Source organism: Ranitomeya imitator, chromosome 3, assembly GCF_032444005.1.
Source record: "Ranitomeya imitator isolate aRanImi1 chromosome 3, aRanImi1.pri, whole genome shotgun sequence".
Lineage (NCBI taxonomy): Eukaryota > Metazoa > Chordata > Amphibia > Anura > Dendrobatidae > Ranitomeya > Ranitomeya imitator.
The window spans coordinates 572535276-572559551 of record NC_091284.1 but is presented as its reverse complement, the minus strand read 5'-3'; the positions used below and the strand labels follow the sequence as shown (position 1 = coordinate 572559551).

General features: G+C 49.3%; 1 protein-coding gene across 4 annotated transcripts in view; it reads left to right on the top strand.

Annotated features, from left to right (window-relative positions):
* TPP2 (tripeptidyl peptidase 2) overlaps nucleotides 1-24276 on the top strand; it is a 133096-nt gene that overhangs the window by 31935 nt on the left and 76885 nt on the right. For all 4 annotated transcript variants that reach the window (XR_011319348.1, XR_011319349.1, XM_069757964.1 and 1 more), the window contains exons 11-14: nucleotides 16313-16461; nucleotides 16580-16695; nucleotides 17135-17303; nucleotides 17405-17562. Coding sequence is in view for 2 of the 4 variants with exons in the window: in XM_069757964.1 (XP_069614065.1) it covers nucleotides 16313-16461; nucleotides 16580-16695; nucleotides 17135-17303; nucleotides 17405-17562 (592 nt within the window). In the remaining 2 variants the exon portion in view is untranslated. The remainder of the gene's footprint in view (nucleotides 1-16312; nucleotides 16462-16579; nucleotides 16696-17134; nucleotides 17304-17404; nucleotides 17563-24276) is intronic.

Below are 24276 nucleotides of genomic sequence, written 5' to 3'. Positions count from 1 at the left end.
TTATTGCCCCATAGCTGCCATATAGTGCTGTGTGCCATTCAGTACTGCCCCATAGCTGCCATATAGTGCTGTGTGCCGTTCAGTACTGCCCCATAGCTGCCATATAGTGCTGTGTGCCGTTCAGTACTGCCCCATAGCTGCCATATAGTGCTGTGTGCCGTACAGTACTGCCCCATAGCTGCCATATAGTGCTGTGTGCCGTTCAGTACTGCCCCATAGCTGCCATATAGTGCTGTTCAGTACTGCCCCATAGCTGCCATATAGTGCTGTGTGCCGTTCAGTACTGCCCCATAGCTGCCCATATAGTGCTGTGTGCCGTTCAGTACTGCCCCATAGCTGCCATATAGTGCTGTGTGCCGTTCAGTACTGCCCCATAGCTGCCATATAGTGCTGTGCGCCGTTCAGTACTGCCCCATAGCTGCCATATAGTGCTGTGCGCCGTTCAGTACTGCCCCATAGCTGCCATATAGTGCTGTGCGCCGTTCAGTACTGCCCCATAGCTGCCATATACTGCTGTGTGCCGTTCAGTACTGCCCCATAGCTGCCATATAGTGCTGTGTCCCGTTCAGTACTGCCCCATAGCTGTGCCATAGAAAGCTCTGCCATTGCTGCTGCTGTAATAAAAAAAAAAAAATGCCATACTCCCCTTTCTTGCTTGCAGCTCTCAGCGTCCGGTCCCGGCGTCTCTGCGCACTGACTGATCAGGCAGAGGGCGCCGCGCACACTATATGCGTCATCGCGCCCTCTGACCTGAACAGTCAGAGCGGAGCGACGCCGGGAAGATGGAGCGACGCCCGGCAGCTGGAACGTGGACAGGTGAATATTACATACTTACCTAGTCCCAGCGATCCTGACGCTCCCTCTGCCTGTCACAGCTGGTCTTCGGTGCCGCAGCCTCTTCCTCTATCAGCGGTCACCGTTACCACTGATTAGAGAAATGAAAAGGCGTCTCCACCCCTATGGGAGGTGGAGCCGCCTATTCATTTTTCTAATGTGCGGTCCCACGTGACCGCTGAAGAGGGGAAGAAGCTGCAGCACAGAAGACCGTGGGACGGCAGGGGGAGCGTCAGGATCGCTGGGACTAGGTAAGTATTCCTCAGCGCCCTATCCCCCTCACCCGCCGTCCCCACCGCTACCGTGACTCGAGTATAAGCTGAGAGGGGCACTTTCAGCCCAAAATTTTGGGCTGAAAATCTCGGCTTATACTCGAGTATATACGGTATATATATATATCTATTAAAAAATCCTAATTTGGACATGATGACCATTGAGTTTCCTTCCAACGCTAACATTTTACGATTATATACATAAATATATATACATACACAGTGGAGAAGATCAATAGTTCATACGCTGCCGATTTTGCAAGCTTTGCCATCTACAAAGAATGGAGAGGTCTGTCATTTTTATTGCAGGTACACTGTAACTGTGAGACAATCTTAAAAAATCACATGATTTTTACATAATTAACCCCTTCATGACCCAGCCTATTTTGACCTTAAAGACCTTGCCGTTTTTTGCAATTCTGACCAGTGTCCCTTTATGAGGTAATAACTCAGGAACGCTTCAATGGATCCTAGCGGTTCTGAGATTGTTTTTTCGTGACATATTGGGCTTCGTGTTAGTGGTAAATTTAGGTCAATAAATTCTGTGTTTATTTGTGATAAAAACGGAAATTTGGTGAAAATTTTGAAAATTTCGCAATTTTCACATTTTGAATTTTTATTCTGTTAAACCAGAGAGTTTTGTGACACAAAATAGTTAATAAATAACATTTCCCACATGTATACTTTACATCCGCACAATTTTGGAAACAAAATTTTTTTTTGCTAGGAAGTTATAAGGGTTAAAATTTGACCAGTGATTTCTCATTTTTACAACGAAATTTACAAAACCATTTTTTTGAGGGACCACCTCACATTTGAAGTCAGTTTGAGGGGTCTATATGGCTGAAAATACCCAAAAGTGACACCATTCTAAAAACTGCACCCCTCAAGGTGCACAAAACCACATTCTAGAAGTTAATTAACCCTTCAGGTGCTTTACAGCAGCAGAAGCAACATGGAAGGAAAAAATGAACATTTAACTTTTTAGTCACAAAAATGATTTTCAGCAACAATTTTTTTATTTTCCCAATGGTAAAAGGAGAAACTGAACAACGAAAGTTGTTGTCCAATTTGTCCTGAGTACGCTGATACTGCATATGTGGGGGTACACCACTGTTTCGCCGCATGGCAGGGCTTGGAAGGGAAGGAGCGCCATTTGACTTTTTGAATGAAAAATTGGCTGCACTCTTTAGCGGACACCATGTCACGTTTGGAGAGACCCTGTGTGCCTAAACATTGGAGCTCCCCCACAAGTGACCCCATTTTGGAAACTAGACGCCCCAAGGAACTTATCTACATGCATGGTGAGCCCTTTAAACCCCCAGGTGCTTTGCAAATTGATCCGTAAAAATGAAAAAGTACTTTTTTTTCACAAAAAAATTATTTTAGCCTCAATTTTTTCATTTTCACATGGGCAACAGGATAAAATGGATCCTAAAATTTGTTGGGCAATTTCTCCTGAGTACACCGATACCTCACATGTGGGGGTAAACCACTGTCTGGGCACATGGTAAGGCTCGGAAGGGAAGGAGCGCCATTTGACTTTTTGAATGAAAAATTATCTCCATCGTTAGCGGACACCATGTCGCGTTTGGAGAGACCCTGTGTGCCTAAACATTGGAGCTCCCCCACAAGTGACCCCATTTTGGAAACTAGACCCCCCAAGGAGCTAATCTAGATGTGTGGTGTGGACTTAGAACCCTCAAGTGCTTCACAGAAGTTTATAACGCAGAGCCATGAAAATCAAAAATAATTTTTCTTTTCTCAAAAATGATTTTTTTAGCCTGGAATTTCCTATTTTGCCAATGGTAATAGGAGAAATTGGACCACAAATGTTGTTGTCCAGTTTGTCCTGAGTACGCAGATACCCCATATGTGGGGGTAAACCACTGTTTGGGCGCACGGCAGGGCTCAGAAGGGAAGGCACGCCATTTGGCTTTTTAAATGGAAAATTAGCTCCAATCATTAGCGGACACCATGTCGCGTTTGGAGAGCCCCTGTGTGCCTAAACATTGGAGCTCCCCCACAAGTGACCCCATTTTGGAAACTAGACCCCCAAAGGAACTAATCTAGATGTGTGGTGAGGACTTAGAACCCTCAAGTGCTTCACAGAAGTTTATAACGCAGAGCCATGAAAATAAAAAAAAAAAATTGTTTTCTCAAAAATGATTTTTTAGCTTGCAATTTTTTATTTTCCCAAGGGTAACAGGACAAATTTGACCCCAAAAGTTGTTCAGTTTCTCCTGAGTACGCTGATACCCCATATGTGGGAGTAAACCACTGTTTAGGCACATGCTGGGGCTCGGAAGTGAAGTAGTGACGTTTTGAAATGCAGACTTTGATGGAATCCTCTGCGGGCGTCACGTTGCGTTTGCAGAGCCCCTGATGTGGCTAAACAGTAGAAACCCCCCACAAGTGACCCCATTTTGGAAACTAGACCCCCCAAGGAACTTATCTAGATGTGAGGTGAGCACTTTGAACCCCCAAGTGCTTCACAGAAGTTTATAACGCAGAGCCGTGAAAATAATAAATACGTTTTCTTTCCTCAAAAATAATATTTTAGCCCAGAATTTTTTATTTTCCCAGGGTTACAGGAGATATTGGACCACAAAAGTTGTTGTCCAGTTTCTCCTGAGTAAGCCGATACCCCATGTGTGGGGGTAAACCACTGTTTGGGCACACGTCGGGGCTCAGAAGGGAAGTAGTGACTTTTGAAATGCAGACTTTGATGGAATGGTCTGCGGGCGTCACGTTGCGTTTGCAGAGACCCTGGTGTGCCTAAACAGTAGAAACCCCCCACAAGTGACCCCATTTTGGAAACTAGACCCCCAAAGGAACTTATCTAGATATGTGGTGAGCACTTTCAACCCCCAAGTGCTTCACAGACGTTTACAACGCAGAGCCGTGAAAATAAAAAATCATTTTTCTTTCTTCAAAAATGATGTTTTAGCAAGCAATTTTTTATTTTCTCAAGGGTAACAGGAGAAATTGGACCCCATTAATTGTTGCGCAGTTTGTCCTGAGTATGCTGGTACTCCATCTGTGGGGGTAAACCACTGTTTGGGCGCACGTCGGGGCTCGGAAGTGAGGGAGCACCATTTGACTTTTTGAATACAAGATTGGCTGGAATCAATGGTGGCGCCATGTTGCGTTTGGAGACCCCCTGATGTGCCTAAACAGTGGAAACCCCTCAATTCTAACTCCAACACACCCCTAACCCTTATCCCAACTGTAGCCGTAACCCTAATCACAACCCTAACCCCAACACACCCCTAACCCTAACCACAACCCTAATTCCAACCCTAACCCTAAGGCTATGTGCCAACGTTGCGGATTCGTATGAGATTTTTCAGCACCATTTTTGAAAAATCCGCGGGTAAAAGGCACTGCGTTTTACCTGCGGATTTACCGCGGATTGCCAATGTTTTTTGTGCGGATTTCACCTGCGGATTCCTATTGAGGAACAGGTGTAAAACGCTGCGGAATCCGCACAAAAAATTGACATGCTGCGGAAAATACAACGCAGCGTTTCCGCGTGGTATTTTCCGCACCATGGGCACAGCGGATTTGGTTTTCCATATGTTTACATGGTACTGTAAACCTGATGGAACACTGCTGCGGATCCGCAGCCAAATCCGCACTGTGTGCACATAGCCTAATTCTAAAGGTATGTGCACACGCTGCGGATCCGCAGCAGTTTCCCATGAGTTTACAGTTCAATGTAAACCTATGGGAAACAAAAATCGCTGTACACATGCTGCGGAAAAACTGCACGGAAACGCAGCGGTTTACATTCCGCAGCATGTCACTTCTTTGTGCGGATTCCGCAGCGGTTTTACAACTGCTCCAATAGAAAATCGCAGTTGTAAAACCGCAGTGAAATGCGCAGAAAAACCGCGGTAAATCTGCGATAAATCCACAGCGGTTTAGCACTGCGGATTTATCAAATCCTCTGCGGAAAAATCCGCAGAGGACCAGAATACATGTGGACATTCCTACCCCTAACCCTACCCCTAACCCTACCCCTAACCCTACCCTAACCCTAGTTCTTACCCCAACATTAGTGGAACAAAAAAAAAAAAATTCTTTATTTTTTTTTATTGTCCCTACCTATGGGGGTGACAAAGGGGGGGGGCATTTACTATTTTTTTTATTTTGATCACTGAGATAGGCTATATCTCAGTGATCAAAACTCACTTTGGAACGAATCTGCCGGCCGGCAGATTCGGCGGGCGCACTGCACATGCGCCCGCCATTTTGGAAGATGGCGGTGCCCAGCAAAGAAGACGGACGGACACCGGGAGGACGGGTAAGTATAAGGGGGGGAGATCAGGGCACGGGGGGGGGCGTCGGAGCACGGGGGGGTGGATTGGAACACGGGGGGGTGGATTGGAGCACGGGGGGGTGGATCGAAACACGGGGTGAGGGATTGGAGCACGGGGTGGGGGATCGCTGTGCGGGGGGGGATCGGAGCGCAGGGGGGTGTGATTGGAGCACGGGGGGTGTGATTGGAGCACGGGGGGAGCGGACAGGAGGACGGGGGAGTGGAGCACAGGACGGAGGGGAGCGGACCACAGATCGGGGGGCTGTGGGGGCGATCGGTGGGGTGGGTGCACATTGTGTTTCCAGCCATGGCCGATGATATTGCAGCATCGGCCATGGCTGGATTGTAATATTTCACCAGTTTTTTAGGTGAAATATTACAAATCGCTCTGATTGGCAGTTTCACTTTCAACAGCCAATCAGAGCGATCGTAAGCCACGGGGGGGGGGGGGGGGGGGGTGAAGCCACCCCCCCTGGGCTAAACTACCACTCCCCCTGTCCCTGCAGGCCGGGTGAAATGGGAGTTAACCCTTTCACCCGATCTGCAGGGACGCGATCTTTCTGTGACACAGCATATGCGTCACAGGTCGGATTGGCACCGACTTTCATGACGCATACGCTGTGTCACAGGTCGGGAAGGGGTTAGTACGCATTTTATTGCATTAAATAAGTATTTGATACAATAGAAAAAAATAACTTTAATATTTGGTAGAGAAACCTTTTGTTTGCAATTAGAGGTCAGACGTTTCCTGTAGTTTTTGACCAATTTGCACACACTGCAGCAGCGATTTTGGTCCACTCCTCCATACAGATCTTCTCCAGATCTTTCAGGGCTATCGCTAGGCAACATTGATTTTCGGCTCCCTCCAAAGATTTTCTATTAGGTTCAGGTCGGAGAATGTCTTGGCTACTCCAGGACCTTGAAAAGTTTCTTACTTAGCCACTCCTTAGTTTCCCTGGCTGTGTGTTTCTTGTCATTGTTCTGTTGGAAGACCCAGCCATGACCCATCTTCATTGCCGATACTGAGGGAAGGAGGTTAATGGCCAAAATCTTGCGATACATGACCCCAACTATCGTCTCTTCAATACGGTGCAGTCGTCCTGTCCCCTTTGCAGAAAAGCAACCCCAAAGTATGTTGTTTCCTCCACCATGCTACATGGTTGGAACTGTTCTTGGGGTTGTACTCGTCCTTTCTTCTTCCTCCAAATATGGCGGATTTGAAGTTGATACCAAACAGTTCTATTTTGCTCTGATCTGACCACAAGACAATCTCCCATACCTCTGGATCATCCAGATGGTCATTTGCGAACTTCAAACGGGCCTGGACATGTGCTGGCGTGAGCAGGTGGACCATGCGTTCCCTGCAGGATTTTAATCCTTGACGGCATAGTGTTACTAACTGTAATGTTTGAGACTTTTGACCCAGTTCTCTTCAGGTCATTGACCAGGTTTTCCCATGTAGTTCTGGGCTGATTCATGACCTTAAGGAGAATCATCCTTACCCCAGAAGGCAAGATCTTGAATGAAGCCCCAGACTGAGGAAGATTGACACTTGCTGCCTTTTCACCAAGCTGCTTGCTTATTGTCCTGTAGCCCATCCCACTGCTTTGTGTAGCAGCCCTGCTTTGTGTAGCAGAAATGCTCACTTGCTAACATTGCTGGGTGGCAGGCGTTCATAGTGATCCGGCAATGACAACCACAGGGTTCTCCTGCACACCCGAGGTTGTCATGCAAACCCGTCGGCGAGTACAACTGTCCAAACAAATTTAAACAGGGGAGTATCCAGCACAGTAAGAACCAAAAAACAAACCTACCCCTAAAAACCTCAGTCTTTATTAATCATCTAGTACAATACATATAATCATCAAAACTTTAGATAAAAAAACATCCCTGTTAGGGACCAAAATTCCTGCAATTAGGGACACCGCATATATATAGAAACGTTTATATAGAAGCCATTTTTGTGATACTAAAAAAAACAATGTAGAAAAACTCAAAAAAATTTGAAAAATAACAATAAAAAACCAACAAAAATGAAAAAATAGAAAAAATGCTACATATAATATGCCTCTTCTGACCCTAATAGGCCCTGAAGTCTGATATCCTTCCATACAGCGGAGGTTGGCACCCTAAATTTGCGATATGGTGCCCCCGCTCCACGGTGGCTGTCCCTTATATCCCTAGGTGATCCCTAAAAAACTAATACCCACAGACAAAGACACACATATATGGATCAAATTAGATCCATAGTAAATACTCAAGCACTTCTATATACACTGTAAACTATGGCTACCACTATTACTAGAAACAATAGTAGTTTGTAGAGCTATGTGAAAATATGAAATAACAGATCAACGATCAGTAGGACCCTAAACTGCTCCTAAGCTGCCCTGTATATGTATGTTACCAGCAAGTTTTCTATTGACAGCTTGAACAAATTAAGATTGTCCTACATCAGTACATCAGAATTACTGAGTGCCCAGATAGGCTAGAAAAAAGTGATCATATATCCATAGCTTATCGTAAAGAGGGTGTACCCAAACAATTGTTTATAACTGATGCCTTAGTCAATAAAGTTTCCTACTAATCGTTGATCTGTTACTATTTCATATTTTCACATAGCTCTACAAACAACTATTGTTTCTAGTAATAGTGGTAGCCATAGAAGTGCTTGAGTATTTACTATGGATCTGATTTGATCCATATATGTGTGTCTTTGTCTGTGGGTATTAGTTTTTTAGGGATCACCTAGGGATATAAGGGACAGCCACCGTGGAGCGGGGGCACCATATCGCAAATTTAGGGTGCCAACCTCCGCTGTAAGGAAGGATATCAGACTTCAGGGCCTATTAGGGTCAGAAGAGGCATATTATATGTAGCATTTTTTCTATTTTTTTCATTTGGTTTTTTATTGTTGTTTTTCACATTAATTTGAGTTTTTCTACATTGGTTTTTTTTAGGATCACAAAAATGGCTTCTATATAAACGTTTCTATATATACTAGATGGTGGCCCGATTTTAACGCATCGTGTATTCTAGAATATGCATGTTCACGTAGTATATTGCCCAGCAACGTAGTATATTGCCCAGCAACGTAGTATGTTGCCCAGTCACTTAGTATGTTGCCCAGCGACGTAGTATATTGTGCAGTCACGTAATATATTGCCCAGCGACGTAGTATATTGTGCAGTCACGTTTTGCCCAGCCACATAGTATATAGCACAGCCCACGTAGTACGGTTTATTGCCCAGTCACGTAGTATATTGGCCAGCACAGAGCCACGTAGTATAGAGACTTTAAAAAAAAAAAAAAACATATACTCACCTATAGCCCATTGAAGTCCTGCTATACTCACCATCCGCCGCCTTTCCCGCTCCTCGCCACGCTCCCGGGATCGGTCGATTGCAAGCTGCAGCTTCCGTTGCCGTCCCAGGGCTGGTGTGAGCAGGACCTATGATGACGTCGCAGTCACATGACCGTGACGTCACGGCAGGTCCTTGTCGCACACCATCCCTGGCACGGGACCGGAAGCTGCCGCTTTTAATGGAGTGGCCCGGCAGCGTGGCGAGGAGCGTGAAAGGCGGCGGAGGGGGAGTATAGCAGGTTTTTTTTTGTTTTTTTTTAAATTATTTTTAACATGACATATTTTCTCCTTCGCCACATTGGGGGACACAGGACCATGGGTGTTATGCTGCTGTCACTAGGAGGCTGACACTAAGCTGAGACAAAAAAAGGTTAGCTCCTCCCCTGCAGTATACACCCTCATGCTGGCTTCCAGAGACCCAGTTCAAGCTTAGTGTCCGTAGGAGGCACACTGATTTTTAATCTTTCTATTCCGGACGAAGGGGGCGACGGATTCTTTCATGTTCCGATCTCCCCCGAACCAACAACAGGCGAGCACGGGAGTTTTACCTCTCCGTATCCTCTCCTGCGACGTGGGAGCCACTGCCTGGGCTGACCCTTTTGGGCGACGGGCCCTTTCACGGGCACCGATCTCCCCACTAAGTACAGACGAGCACTGGTGTTTTACCTCCAGTATCCTCTTCTGCAGCCAGGCCTTTTATTGCCGGACATCTGCCCTGCCCACCAGGTTTCACCCTCGGCTGTACAGAGGCACTATTCCCTGTGGCGTCCGTGCAGCCCACACTGCATCACCACTGTTTATGCGGCTGATACAGGTGGTGGACGGTTCCTCTCCACCCCCCTTTCAGGGGATGGTGGATGAAGGCTCCCCATCCCCTGCACCGTCCTTTTCACCCCAGGCACACCTCACCTAGGCCCTTTGTGCAGCAGCTGCTCCATCGGGGTAAGTGTCTCGGGGGAAGGGGGGGGGGTTGTGGGGGGTCGGCGTTTCTGCAGTCCGGAGGGCTCCCTCTTAGCAGCAGCACACTTTTCCATGGGCCCCGTAACTTACGGTCCTCAGCGGCTGCGCCCCGGGCCGAAGCCGCAAATTTAGTCCCCGGCTTCGGCCTAGCTGCAGGCCGCTTCCCGATAGGCCCCACCCCCCTTTTTCGCATCATTTTGCGGCACCGCCCCCCGGTCTTGGCGCTTCTCGCCGCCTGTGAGATCTCTCTCCCTGATCTCGGCGGCCATCTTGGATTTCTTCTCTGCACGCTGCAGCTCCAGCTCTCTCAGCCGCGGCTTCCCCACGTGCAGCGCTGTGATCGCCGGCCGTCGCCTATGTCTCCTTTCCTCTGCGGGACACAGGACCTCGGGTAAGGAGACTACGTCAGCCTCTCCTCTGCAGTGCCGCCATTGCTTCCGTAGTTTATAGACCCTGTGGTCTATTTTGCATTAGGTACACCATGTCCCAGTCAAGGTCTAAAAAATCCTCTAAGGTGCATACGACCTTTTTTTCTGCATGTACCACCTCCCAGGCTCCACTTCCTCGGCCTCAAAGTTCCCCCCTCTGCTCAGCCTGCGATGCCCAGGAGCCCGCCACCGACTCCGGCGTATCTAGTTCCCCCGCGTGGGTCGCTTCATTTTCGCAGTCCGTGGATTTTTTAGCCAATGCCATCAAATCCATTCAGAACCCTCCTGGGGAACGGGGCAATCCGTTACAGGTGTTAAGAGATCCCTCAGGAACAGGGGAATCGTCGGCCAGCAGGGGCCGCTCTCTCCGGAAAGAGGCACGGTCATCCAGAAAACTGATCCGCACTACCTCTCCTGAGCGCTCTCCACACCAGTCAGCTTCTGGCAGTTCCACCTCTCGCTCACCCTCTTTAGGGGCTCGTAGCGTTCACGACTCTGAATATGAGTCTGATGTATCCTTAGACCCGGATGCTCCGGAGTTTAGATCTACTGTTGACTCCCTCATTGAGGCAGTCAATCACGCACTTAAAGTGGACGATGACTCTAATTCTGCTCCGGACCACTCAGTCTCCTTTACTAGAACCAAGCGTTCTCATAAGTCTTTCGCCTCTCACCCAGATTTTCTGGATATAGTCAGGCGACACAGGGAGCGTCCGGATAAGCGTTTAACGGGAAAAAAGGACCTGGTATCGAAGTATCCTTTTTCAGCAGATCTCGTGAAAGACTGGACGGATTCCCCGTTTCGCGCCTTGCTTCCAAAACGCTCCTATCCGTTCCGGATGGCGCTTCGATTAAGAATCCCACAGAACGCCAGCTAGATTCCCTAGCTCGCTCAGTGTACGAAGCCTCAGGTTCTTCCCTATCTCCCTCCTTCGCCGCGGCTTGGGTGGCCAAGGCAATGGTTTCCTGGGCGGATGCTCTAGCGAAATCCATTCATGAACAGGATCTCCCGTCTGAGATGGCGGACCTTGCTAAACAGATTGCCATGGCTGGTGATTACGTGATGTATGCATCTCTCGATGCAGCGAATTGCGCAGCATCGGCGGCCTCAAACGCCATCACTATCAGAAGGGCTATTTGGCTCAGAGAGTGGCGCGCAGATTCCTCCTCCAAAAAATCTCTGATTTCTCTCCCTTTTCAGAGCGGGCGTCTTTTTTGGAGAAAAGCTAGACCAGCTTATTTCCGACGCTACAGGGGGAAAGAGCAAGTTCCTTCCCCAACAGAGGCCCAAGGCAGCCTTCCAGCGCCAGCCATATTTTCGCTGTCAGCCCTTTCGTACCAGTACAGTCTGGTCCAATCCTGCCGGTTTTTCCAGATCGGACCGATCCGCTCGCTCAGACAGAGACGTTCGTCCCTCTTTCAGGCCGAATCCGTCCTGGCGAGGAAAGCCTAGGCAGCCCAGGACCAGAGGTTCCAGGCCCCCCAGATTCCCTTCACAATGACTCAGGAACGGCGCCAGTCGATACCATCAGAGTAGGCGGACGTCTACTTCTTTTTCAGCAAGCCTGGCTCTCCGTCGTTCACGACGAATTGGTCAGGGATCTGGTGTCGTCTGGCTACAAAATAGAGTTCTCTGCTCCTCCTCCAACTCGGTTTTTTCCCTCTCGTCTCCCCAGTTCGGGAGCTCAGTCTCGCGCCCTTCTTTGCGCCATCCACTCCCTCCGCCAGAGCGGGGTCATTGTTCCAGTTCCGGAACACGAGAAGTTTAAATGTTTCTACTCAAACCTCTTCGTCGTGCCAAAGGACGGGAAAGTGCGCCCCATTTTGGATCTGAAGCTCCTGAACAAGTGCGTAAAAGTACGACACTTCAGGATGGAATCGCTCCGGTCGGTCATCTCCTCGATGGGGAGAGAGGGGAATTCTTGGCATCGATAGACATCAAGGATGCCTATCTTCACATTCCAATATTCCCGCCACATCAAAGGTTCCTCCGCTTTGCCATTCTAGAGGACCACTTCCAATTCACGGCCTTACCCTTCGGTCTTGCCACGGCACCCAGGGTATTCACGAAGGTCATGGCGGCCGTCATGGCCATTCTTCATTCGCGAGGAGTGGTCGTGTTACCTTACTTAGACGACCTCCTCATAAAGGGTCCGTCTTATCAGGCCTGCGAGGCAAGCGTCCACATTACCTTGGATTCTCTTTCGCGCCTGGGCTGGTTGATCAACTTGGACAAGTCCTCTCCCATTCCTGCCCGACGCATCTCCTTTCTGGGAATGATCCTGGACACTTCAAGGGGTCTGGTCTTGCTTCCTCGGTCCAAGGCCCAAGTGCTTCAGCTAGGAGTCCGGACACTCTGCCATCCTCGCCCGCGACCCATTCGGTTCGCTATGAAGATCCTGGGTCCATCTCTTCTCCAGGGGAAGTCCTTTCTCCCGATCCGCTGGTTAGTGGGAACTACCGACGCCAGTCTTCTCGGCTGGGGTGCGGTGTTTCTTCACCACTCTGCCCAGGGCCGTTGGACTGTTCGGGAGTCGAGGCTCCCTATCAACATTCTGGAGATTCGTGCGATCAGACTTGCCCTGAGTCGCTTTCACGCCCTGCTTGCGGGTCACCCAATACGAGTCCAATCGGGCAACGACACAGCGGTGGCTTACATAAACCACCAGGGGGGTACCCGCAGCAGGGCGGCGACGCAGGAGGTCTCCCACATTCTTCGTTGGGCCGAAACCAACCACTCCACCATTTCCGCGGTGCACATTCCGGGAGTCGAAAACTGGGCGGCGGACTTTCTGAGCAGTCAGGGCCTTGCCTCGGGGGAGTGGGAACTCCATCCAGAGGTTTTTCGACAGATCTGCCTTTGCTGGGGGACCCCGGACGTGGATCTGATGGCGTCCAGATTGAACGCCAAGGTTCACAACTTCATTGCACGTTCTCGGGATACCCAGGCTATCGGAGTGGACGCGCTGATATTCCCATGGCATCAGTTTCAACTTCCATACGTGTTTCCACCACTTCCCTTATTGCCGAAGGTGATCCGAAAGATCAAGACGGAGGGGGTTCCGGTCATTCTGGTCGCTCCAGATTGGCCACGTCGCGCTTGGTACGCGGAGCTCGTTCAGCTCGTAGCCGACGTCCCCTGGCGGTTACCAGACCGCCCAGACCTGCTTCGCCAAGGACCGATCTGCCACCAGAGCTCAGGGGCCCTACGTTTAACGGCGTGGCTGTTGAAACCTGGCTTCTAACTCGAGCTGGTTTCTCTCAGCAGGTCATTCCCACCATGATAAGCGCTCGCAAGGCGTCTTCCGCTTCCATTTACCACCGCACCTGGAAAACCTTCTTCTCATGGTGCAGGCTCCGAGGTCACCATCCGCTAGCCTTCTCTATCCCTTGCATCTTGGATTTCCTTCAGTCTGGTTTGGATTCCGGTTTGGCACGGAGTTCTCTCAAAGGTCAGATCTCAGCGTTATCCGTGCTGTTCCAACGCAGGATCGCTGCCAACCTTCAAGTCAAGACTTTCATTCAGGGGGTCTCCCATGTGGTACCTCCCTACAGAATGCCGTTAGAGACCTGGGATCTCAACTTGGTCCTGGGGGTTCTTCAGGAACCTCCGTTTGAACCCCTTCAGGACGTTCCGCTTTCTGTCCTCTCCTGGAAGGTTGCCTTCCTTGTAGCCGTGACGTCTATCACACGGGTCTCAGAATTGGCCGCTTTATCCTGCCGGGCTCCTTTTCTTGCCTTCCACCAGGACAAGGTAGTTCTACGCCCATCTCCGGCCTTTCTCCTTAAGGTGGTCTTATCTTTTCACCTTAACGAGGACATAATTCTTTCCTCTTTTTGCCCGCAACCTAAACACAGGGTCGAAAAAGCCCTTCATACCCTGGAAGTGGTACGGGCCCTTAGGAGGTACATTTCCAGAACGGCTCATTTCAGAAAATCGGACGCCCTTTTCGTGCTCCCGGAGGGTCACAGAAAGGGTTTGGCTGCGTCTAAAGCCACGATAGCCAGATGGATTCGATCTGCTATCCAGGAAGTTTATCGGGTCAGGGGCAGTCCTATCCCGGCGGGGATTAGAGCACACTCCACTCGGTCGATGGGTGCTTCCTGGGCCATCCGGCACCAGGCAACAGCGGAGCAGGTTTGCAAGGCCGCAACGCGGTCCAGCCTGCATACTTTCACAAAGCACTACAATGTCCACATTCACTCCTCTGCGGACGCGGCCCTTGGCAGGCGTATTCTGCAAGCGGCCGTTGCACATTTGTAGTCAGATGGTACACGAAGTTATTTGGTTGTATTTTTTTCCCTCCCAGGGACTGCTTTGGGACGTCCCATGGTCCTGTGTCCCCCAATGTGGCGAAGGAGAAATAGGGATTTTTGTGTGTACTCACCGTAAAATCCTTTTCTCCGAGCCACTCATTGGGGGACACAGCACCCACCCCTGTTAGCCTTACGGCTCGTTACCTTTTTCAGGCTTTGACTGTTTTTTGACATGTTATACTCTAATGTTTCTTGATATTTTGTTATTCTCCTACTGCTTTTGCACTGAACTGGGTCTCTGGAAGCCAGCATGAGGGTGTATACTGCAGGGGAGGAGCTAACCTTTTTTTGTCTCAGCTTAGTGTCATGCTGCTGTCACTAGGAGGCTAACACCCATGGTCCTGTGTCCCCCAATGAGTGGCTCGGAGAAAAGGATTTTACGGTGAGTACACACAAAAATCCCTATTTTACTATTGATGCTGCATAGGCAGCATCAATAGTAAATAGTTGGGGACACACAGGGTTAATAGCAGCGGTAACGGAGTGCGTTACACCGCGGGCTGTTACCGCTGCCATTAACCCTGTGTGAGTGGAGGGGATTATGGAGCGGGCGCCGGGCAGTGAGTGCAGGGGAGTAGGGGAGGGACTAATCGGACTGTGCCCGTCGCTGATTGGTCGCGGCAGCCATGACAGGCAGCTGCTGAGACCATCAGCGAATGAATAACCGTGACAGAAGGACAGACAGACGGAAGTGACCCTTAGACAATTATGTATATAGATGCTGTGTCCCTAATTCCAGGCATTTTGGTCCCTAACAGGGATGTTTTTTTATCTAAAGTTTTGATGATTATATGTATTGTACTAGATGATTAATAAATATTGATGTTTTTAGGGGTAGGTTTGTTTTTTGGTTGGTACTAAACCCGTCAGCGACCCACGATCATGTGGCACGGGCGCCAGTGGGCATGATTAGCGAAGCCCTTCAGGCACAAGCATGTTAAGTGCTTCTGTCAGACTGACAGCGGCATTTAACATGTTAACAGCTGCTGGTGCATCGCGATACTACCTGCGATTGTTAGGAGCACATGTCAGCTGATATGTGGCAGAAAAGTTGCGGGCTCATAGCCTGAACGCGCAGCAAATACGTAGAGGCAACCTTTCATGTACCAATACTTTTAAGGTGGGAAAGCGGATAAAATCATACAATGTGATTTTTCTGGTGTACCTACGATAAAAATTGCTGACCTCTCCATTCTTTTTAGGTGGGAAAACTTGCAAAATCGGCAGTGTATCAAGCACTTATTTTCCCCACTATGTATGTATGTGTGGGGACTCAATCATGTGATTCTTGATTCGCTAAGGTTGTACATTGCATTATCAGTCTGTTGCCACCCTCCGCAGGATCTCATTCATTAAGACATATGGTAGGCAAAGAGGCTATTGTAAGTCTTCCTTTTTGCCCTAGTAATGGCACCTCGTGATAATGCTGTGGGGGTGACAAAGGTAGTGATCTTAGTTTGTCTTAACGCTTCACTTGCCATTGTCACTACTGACAGTGGCGGCTGGGTCTGGTTCCTGGCACAACTCTTGTGCTCATGTTATCCCTGCGACATAACTGTCCGTTTGCAGGCATGGGTTAGTGGAATAAGACTGCCAGTTAATAGTTAATAAAACTATTGACTTGTTGTCAAAATGAAAAAGGGTTACCAACACTTATGAGCGTAAAGTGCGTGCCTCTGGAGGTCAAGATGGAGACATCCAAGGTGGCTTCTCTTGACGTTGTCCAACTTTAGAGCTGCACAACATACCTAGCGTCCTATAATCTTGCTTTTAAAGAAATAACTTGACCTTGTGCTTTTTCTTGAATAATCAGTACTGATGGATGCCTTGCAGTCAGTATAAGTGCGCCAGGAGGAGCCATAGCATCCGTTCCGAATTGGACCCTGCGTGGCACCCAGCTGATGAATGGAACGTCCATGTCTTCTCCCAATGCTTGTGGAGGCATTGCTCTCATTTTATCAGGTAAATTTAGGCCTGCTTATTCTGAGATTCCCCGAAGTCTGTGCTCCTCATGTAAGGCTGTATGTTGGACCATTGCATTATTTTTGTTTTCTTTTTTAATTTTCCCACCTTAATTTAGGTCTAAAAGCAAATGGAGTCCCATACACTGTACACTCGGTCAGAAGAGCTCTTGAAAACACTGCTATGAAGGCAGAAAACATTGAAGTGTTTGCGCAAGGGCATGGAATTATTCAGGTTTGTGAAGGTTTATGGTTATTGTGGGGGAGAGTACTTAAAGGGATTGTCCACTTTGGGGACACTTCTTCCTTTTTTTTTTATTTCATCCAAATGTATTTGGAATAAAAATCATTTTTGCATTGGGCTTCATTTAAAAATTATTGCACCATTTGCTTTCTATATTGCTGGGTACAGGATGAGTTCCCTGAGAATCTGTCCGTGAGCTCAGCCGGATTGAATGACTTTAATCCGTCTCTTTCTGAGTCCTTCTCCATTGATTAATTACCACAGACCACATCAAAATTGTGTATGAAGTGAAACAAAAAGCCAGTAAAAGTCAGACGGTGCAAACATTGTAATGAAACCCAACTGCAAAACATTACTGTTGCTTCAAAAAGAGGCATTTTAACTAAAATAAAATGTCCCTGAAGGCTATGTGGACTAATAATCTTTCCAGGTTGACAAAGCTTATGACTACCTCATGCAGAATGATTCGGTAACAAGTAAGATAGGCTTCACAGTTACTGTGGGAAATGGCCGTGGAATTTACCTCAGGGATCCAGTCCAGGTAGCTGCCCCATCAGACCATGGTGTCGGCATTGAGCCAGTGTTCCCAGAAAACACCGGTAAGAAGAGCTCACAGGGCCTTATTAGAAATATAGCATTGCTTCTCAGACTGCAAATTCTGCTTGTCCCTATAAATGTTTTTTTTTTTTTTCTCTGACAGATAACTCTGAAAGGATTTCTCTTCAGCTTCACTTGGCGCTTGTGTCGAACGCCTCCTGGCTTAAGTATCCCAGTCACTTGGAGCTCATGAACCAGTGCAGACATATTAATGTCCGCGTGGATCCTCGTGGTTTACGTGAAGGGGTGCATTACACTGAGGTAAAAACGCAAATCCCTCCCACCCCAGTAACAATTACAAATGGTTATAGTTTAGATGTTCAGGTTTTTTATTTTCCATATGGCACAGATGTATTGAATGCCCAATACCGGCAAATAATTGCTGTGTTACGACCAGGACTTGGGTAAAGCCCGCAACTGTTAACCTGTTAAATACGGCTGTCATACAATGGCATTATCAGTGTGCCGGTATGGGGGCGCATCATTCTATACGACCATCCACACTCCTGTGACGCGATTGCAGGGTGCCTATATGTTGCTTTGACAGCCGGGAGTCTGTTCAAGACCCCCCATACCTGTCATTACGGAGCTCCCTTAATATCAAGCCTGGGTTTGCTATATTTAGCAATACTGTGGTATTTCCGTATACAGCACAAGCGATCAAGACAGTGGCAGGTTCAAGTCCCCTAAAAGAAATAATTCGCCATGACCAGAAAAGTCTGATCTATCAAAATGTAAAAATAATTAACCCAATTAGTAAACACCATAAACAAAAAAATTCAAACAGCTATTTTTTTTTTTTTATCTCTGCTATTCCACAAAAAAATGTTACAAGAGGTGATCAAAATGTTATATTTATCCCATAATTTGTATTATAATGTTCTCGCCAATGCTGAAAGTAAGTGGTCACACAGTCAACCGAAAAGTGAAAACTTTACGGGTCTGGTTGGCGTTTCCCCTCATGTCTTGCCCACAGGCAGCAAGGGGGACCCAGGAGAGGGCGGATCGCTCTTTTTGTATGGGAGCCAGAGTAGCCTTGCTTGGCTGTCTGCTCTGCTTCCCGCGCTGTGGCCTTATAGGCAGCCGCGCTATTTTCCCTGCGGCCGCACCTTTCTTCCAGCCCGGCGCGGCAGCCTTACAGGCAGCCCCACTGCTTTTCCTGCGGCCGCGCTCCCTTCTCACAGGCGCGGCGACCTTGCAAGCAGTCGCGCCGTTCCTCCGGGGGCCGCACGTTATAAGACGCCACGGCCCTCTTCGGCAGTCGCCGGTCTCTAATTTAGGCCCCGGCTTCTCCCGGGGCCTACTTCCAGCGACGCGACTCTGCCCACTTCCCTTTTCCTCGGGCAGGCTTTTCTCCCACCCGACCATCATTCCCTGCCCACCGGCGCCATCTTGGTGCTCCCGACCCACGCGGCTAGTCCCGACCCCTTCTTCCACTGTGCGCTGCTGAGTTGCATTTCAGCGCCACGCACGCCTCTCACTCGCCCTTTTCAGTGCACAGTCGGCGCCCTCATCTGCAGTTCTGTTCTCCGGATGACAACGTGTCCCAGGTCCCCTTGACTGGCTCGCTGCAGGAATCTTCCCTGGGGATCATCTACAAGCTAGGCAGCTTCTTCTGTCTGGAACCGCCTCATTTGTCGTGAGTAGCTCTGCTCTGCAGACTGACACTCTCCTCTGCCCTACTGTCCCCTAACCTTCTGGCATTACTCGGGGGTTCGTTCGCCATGTCTAATTCTAAGGGAGGTCGCTCTCGCCCTCCTACTTCTTCCTCTACTTCCTTTGCCTTAGTCAAAACTTTGCGTGTTCGTCTTGTCACTGCAAGTTTCCCTCAGGTCAGTCCTCTCCCCTCTGTCAGGCCTGCAGCAGTCCCATTATGCCCACCGCCCAGGATCCCACTGTTGCTGCTCCACTTGAGAATGAGACCTCCACCCCAGGTTGGGCTTCCGCTCTGTCACAATCGGTAGCGGATCTAACATGGGTGTCCCAGACCCTTGTGTCCGTGCTTGATAGGTTACCCCTGCAGACTCCCGCAGTAGCCAGCGGGTCGCAAGAACCTCCGTCCGAGCCTCCCATTATAGGCCGCAAAAGATCCAGACAGGAGCGCCGGTCTGAGTCCTCTTCTCGTTCAATCTCGTCACACGGTCCTTCTCTGCGGTCGGCTTCCCCCCGGTCCTCCTCATCTGAGTCAGGTAACGCTTACTCTGATGCGCCTTCAGAGGATAATTTGGAGCTGGATTCGATCCAAATCGCTAGCATGATGGATATGGTTCAGATTCTCCTTGGAGCAATCAACCAGACCTGTGGCATCAAAGATTCCTCTACGGAAGCCGCAGATCAGGCGGTTTCGTTTAGACGGTCTAAAACACCTTCCAAGGTTTTCGCTCCTTACCCTGAGTTCGATAAGCTTCTGACCAGAGAAAGGGAGAATCCGACCAGATGTTTTCAAAGAGGAAAGCGTCTTGGCGTTTTATATCCTTTTTCCTCGGATCTTATCACCAACTGGACTTCTTCTCCATCTGTGGATCCTCCAGTTTCTAGACTTTCCACCAACACAGTCCTCCCGCTGTCTGGCGGAGCGTCCTTGAAAGATTCCAACGACAGAATCATAGAGTCCTTTGCCAAGTCGGCCTTCGAAGCGGCCGCATCTGCCCTAATCCCGGTCTTTTCTTCAACCTGGGTTTCGAAGTCTATATCCGAATGGGGCAAACAACTCCGTCGGGGCATTCTGGCCAGAGCTCTACCAGAACAGCTGGCGGAACTTGCCACCCAGATTTCTCACGCTGGGGAATACTTGGTCTCTGCTTCCCTGGATGCCACGTCTTGTGCCGCTCAGGCGTCTAGTAATGTTGTTACCATCCGTCGTACCGTTTGGCTCAAAACCTGGCAGGCGGATGTGTCGTCAAAAAAGTCCCTTACCAGTCTGCCTTTTCAGGGATCTCGTCTCTTCGGTTCCAAGCTGGACCAAATTATTAAGGACGCTACCGGGGGCACAAGCTCTCTACTTCCCCAGTCCAAACCTCGCCGGCCTCTTCCAAGGCAGCAATTTCGGTCCTATCGGCCTTTTTGTCGCTTTGTGGCGTCAAACTCCCTTTCCCAACAGCAGCAGAGGCCACAGGCTCGTCAAGAGAAGAAGACTGTATCCTTTAGACCCGCTCCTTCTTGGCGTTCCCGCTACTCCCAAGGTAGATCTTCCAGGTCTAGGACTGGAAGATCCACCTCGGCATGATTCACGGCAAGACCCCAGCGCATCTCCCAAGCTGGGCGGCCGTCTCCTCTTCTTCAGGGATGTCTGGATCACCTCAGTGGAGGACGCATGGGTCAGGGAAGTGGTATCCTCAGGCTACAAAATAGAGTTAATTTCTTGGCCCCGGGATCGTTTCTTCGATCGGCGCAGGAGTCAACTCTGCCAATCAATGTCCTCGAGATTCGGGCCATCTTTCTGTCCCTTCGTCACTGGGAAAGGATTCTCAGAGGTCTACCAATCCGAATCCAGACGGACAATGCCACGGCGGTGGCATATGTCAACCATCAGGGGGGACTTGGAGCTCCTTGACCCTGGCTGAGGTATCCAAGATCCTCCTCTGGGCAGAGACAACGGTTCCGGTGATATCCGTGGTGCACATCCCCGGCGTGGACAGTTGGGCTGCCGACTTCCTCAACTGCGAGGGCCTCGCGGCAGGGGAATGGTCCTTGCATCAGGAGGTCTTCCATCAGATTTGTCTTCGATGGGGGACTCCGGACGTGGACCTCACGGCATCCCGAATGAACAGGAAGGTTCCTCGGTTCATCTCCAGGTCTCGCAGTGGGCGTCGACGCTCTGGCCATCCCTTGGTCGCAGTTCGTGCTCCACTATCTGTTTCCACCCCTTTCCTTGCTTCCCAGGCTGTTGAAAAAGATCAAGGCGGAAGGGGTGCCATCATTCTGATCGCCCCGGATTGGCCCAGGAGATATTGGTTTGCGGACATCGTCAATCTTCTTGTGGACGCCCCCCGGGGCCTTCAAGACAGACCTAATCTGCTGTCCCAGGGTCCGATATGCCACCCGAATTCTCGGTCGCTCAGTTTGTCGGCGTGGCTGTTGAGACCGCAGTTCTAAGAGCATCCGGCCTTTCGGATCGGGTGATTCATACTATGATCCAGGCTAGGAAGCCTTCGTCTTCCAGGATCTACTATCATACCTGGAAGGCTTACTTCCGTTGGTGCGAGTCCAACCGCGCTTCACCCATGTCTTTTTCCCTGCCTTCCATTCTGGCCTTCCTTCAGGCAGGGCTGGATTCGGGCTTTGCTCTTAGTTCCCTAAAGAGCCAGGTTTCTGCGCTTTCCATCCTTTTTCAGAAGACGTTAGCTTCTCGGCCACAGGTTAAGACCTTCCTTCAAGGAGTAGCCCACGCTGTCCCTCCGTGCAGGGCCCCTGTGGATTCATGGGATTTAAATCTTGTACTGGACGTTCTGAGGGGTTCCCCCGTTGAGCCTCTCAGGGAGGTTTCCCTGTCGGTTCTATCTTGGAAAGTGGCCTTTCTTGTGGCCATCACTTCGATCCGCCGCGTTTCCTGGTTGGCGACCCTTTCTTGCCGACCTCCTTTCTTGGTTATCCACCAGGACAAGGTGGTCCTCAGGCCTCCTCCTTCCTTCCTAAGGTGGTTTCCACCTTCCACCTCAACGAGGACATCGTTATACCTTCCTTTTGTCCAGCTCCGACTCATCCTCTGGAGCGATCGTTGAACAAGCTGGACCTCGTCAGGGCAGTGAGCATCTACCTGACTAGAAAGGCCGCTTTCCGGAAGACGGATTCTCTTCGTCATTCCTGATGGCACGCGTAGAGGCCTGCTGGCTTCCAAGGCGACTATTGCTTGCTGGATCAGAATGGCAATTTTGGAGGCTTACCGGGTCATGGACAGAGAACCCCCTCCCGGGATTAAGGCTCTCTACCCGGGCACTCGGTGCCTCCTGGGCGGTGCACCACAGGGCTTCCGCCCTACAGCTTTGCAAAGCGGCAACCTGGTCTTCCATCCACATGTTCGCCAAATTTTACAAGGTCCATACCTATGCTTCGGCAGATGCCAGCCTAGGCAGAAGGATCTTGCAGGCGGCAGTGGCAAGTCCTCTGACCTGATGGAAGTCTGTTTTTTCCCGCCCCAGGGACTGCTTTGGGACGTTCCATGGTTCCTGTGTCCCCCAATGAGAGGTGATAAAGAAAACAGGATTTTTGGTTGCTTACCGTAAAATCTGTTTCTCGGAGCCTTCATTGGGGGACACAGCACCCTCCCATATTATTCAGTTCCTGTTGTTCTGTGTTCTATGACTGTTCTCATGTTTACAGTTCTCATGTTTGTGGTTATCTCAACCTTATTGTTTTTTCTTCTCCTGCTTTCCTACTAACTGAGGTTCATAATGCCAGTCGGTGGGGTGTACACTGCAGAGGAGGAGCTAACTTTTTTGTGCATAGTGTCAGCCTCCTAGTGACAGCAGCATACACCCATGGTTCCTGTGTCCCCCAATGAAGGCTCCGAGAAACCGATTTGAGGCTATGTGCACACGTTCAAGATTTCTTGCAGAAAATTCCTGAGAATTCCAGACATTTTCTGCAAGAAATCCGCAAGAAAACCGCATGCGTTTTTGCCGCGGTTTTTTCTACGTGGCGGTACTGGGTACAAAGTTTTAAGTGGGGTGTCAGTACATTTACTGTGTTTTTGTTTTTTTTTTTTCTCCACGGCACCTCTGTGTGACTAACGCTGACTAGTCACAGCTGGACGTCTCACGGAAGACTAGTGTCAGATCTTTCTGTGCTGAGAACCTGGCTCGTGGGGCTGCTGCTTGCAGCAGACTGGTGCTGATTAGTGATGATCGAGCATGCTCAGATGAGGTGTGATCCCAGCATGCTCGTGTGCTGATAGTATTAGAGCACACCGAAGACTATGTTGGAGTCCCCACGGCTGCATGTCTCACAGCTGTCGGAACACCCACGAGACACGCGACAGCGGGGACTTGAAGCACACTGAAGATACTACTCATGCTGACTCTTAAGAAATATTCACACTATTAGGATTCAGCTTGAGTGGTCATCATTTGCCCACCCAATCCTTTACGTACTTATGGTCACTTGCCAACTAGCTACGTTTCCAGCCTCTCTCAATATTCAATTTAAGCAAGAAAAGAGGCCAGTCTACATGAGACCCAAAATTGCTGTAACATAGTAACATAGTAACATAGTTAGTAAGGCCGAAAAAAGACATTTGTCCATCCAGTTCAGCCTATATTCCATCATAATAAATCCCCAGATCTACGTCCTTCTACAGAACCTAATAATTGTATGATACAATATTGTTCTGCTCCAGGAAGACATCCAGGCCTCTCTTGAACCCCTCGACTGAGTTCGCCATCACCACCTCCTCAGGCAAGCAATTCCAGATTCTCACTGCCCTAACAGTAAAGAATCCTCTTCTATGTTGGTGGAAAAACCTTCTCTCCTCCAGACGCAAAGAATGCCCCCTTGTGCCCGTCACCTTCCTTGGTATAAACAGATCCTCAGCGAGATATTTGTATTGTCCCCTTATATACTTATACATGGTTATTAGATCGCCCCTCAGTCGTCTTTTTTCTAGACTAAATAATCCTAATTTAGCTAATCTATCTGGGTATTGTAGTTCTCCCATCCCCTTTATTAATTTTGTTGCCCTCCTTTGTACTCTCTCTAGTTCCATTATATCCTTCCTGAGCACCGGTGCCCAAAACTGGACACAGTACTCCATGTGCGGTCTAACTAGGGATTTGTACAGAGGCAGTATAATGCTCTCATCATGTGTATCCAGACCTCTTTTAATGCACCCCATGATCCTGTTTGCCTTGGCAGCTGCTGCCTGGCACTGGCTGCTCCAGGTAAGTTTATCATTAACTAGGATCCCCAAGTCCTTCTCCCTGTCAGATTTACCCAGTGGTTTCCCGTTCAGTGTGTAATGGTGATATTGATTCCTTCTTC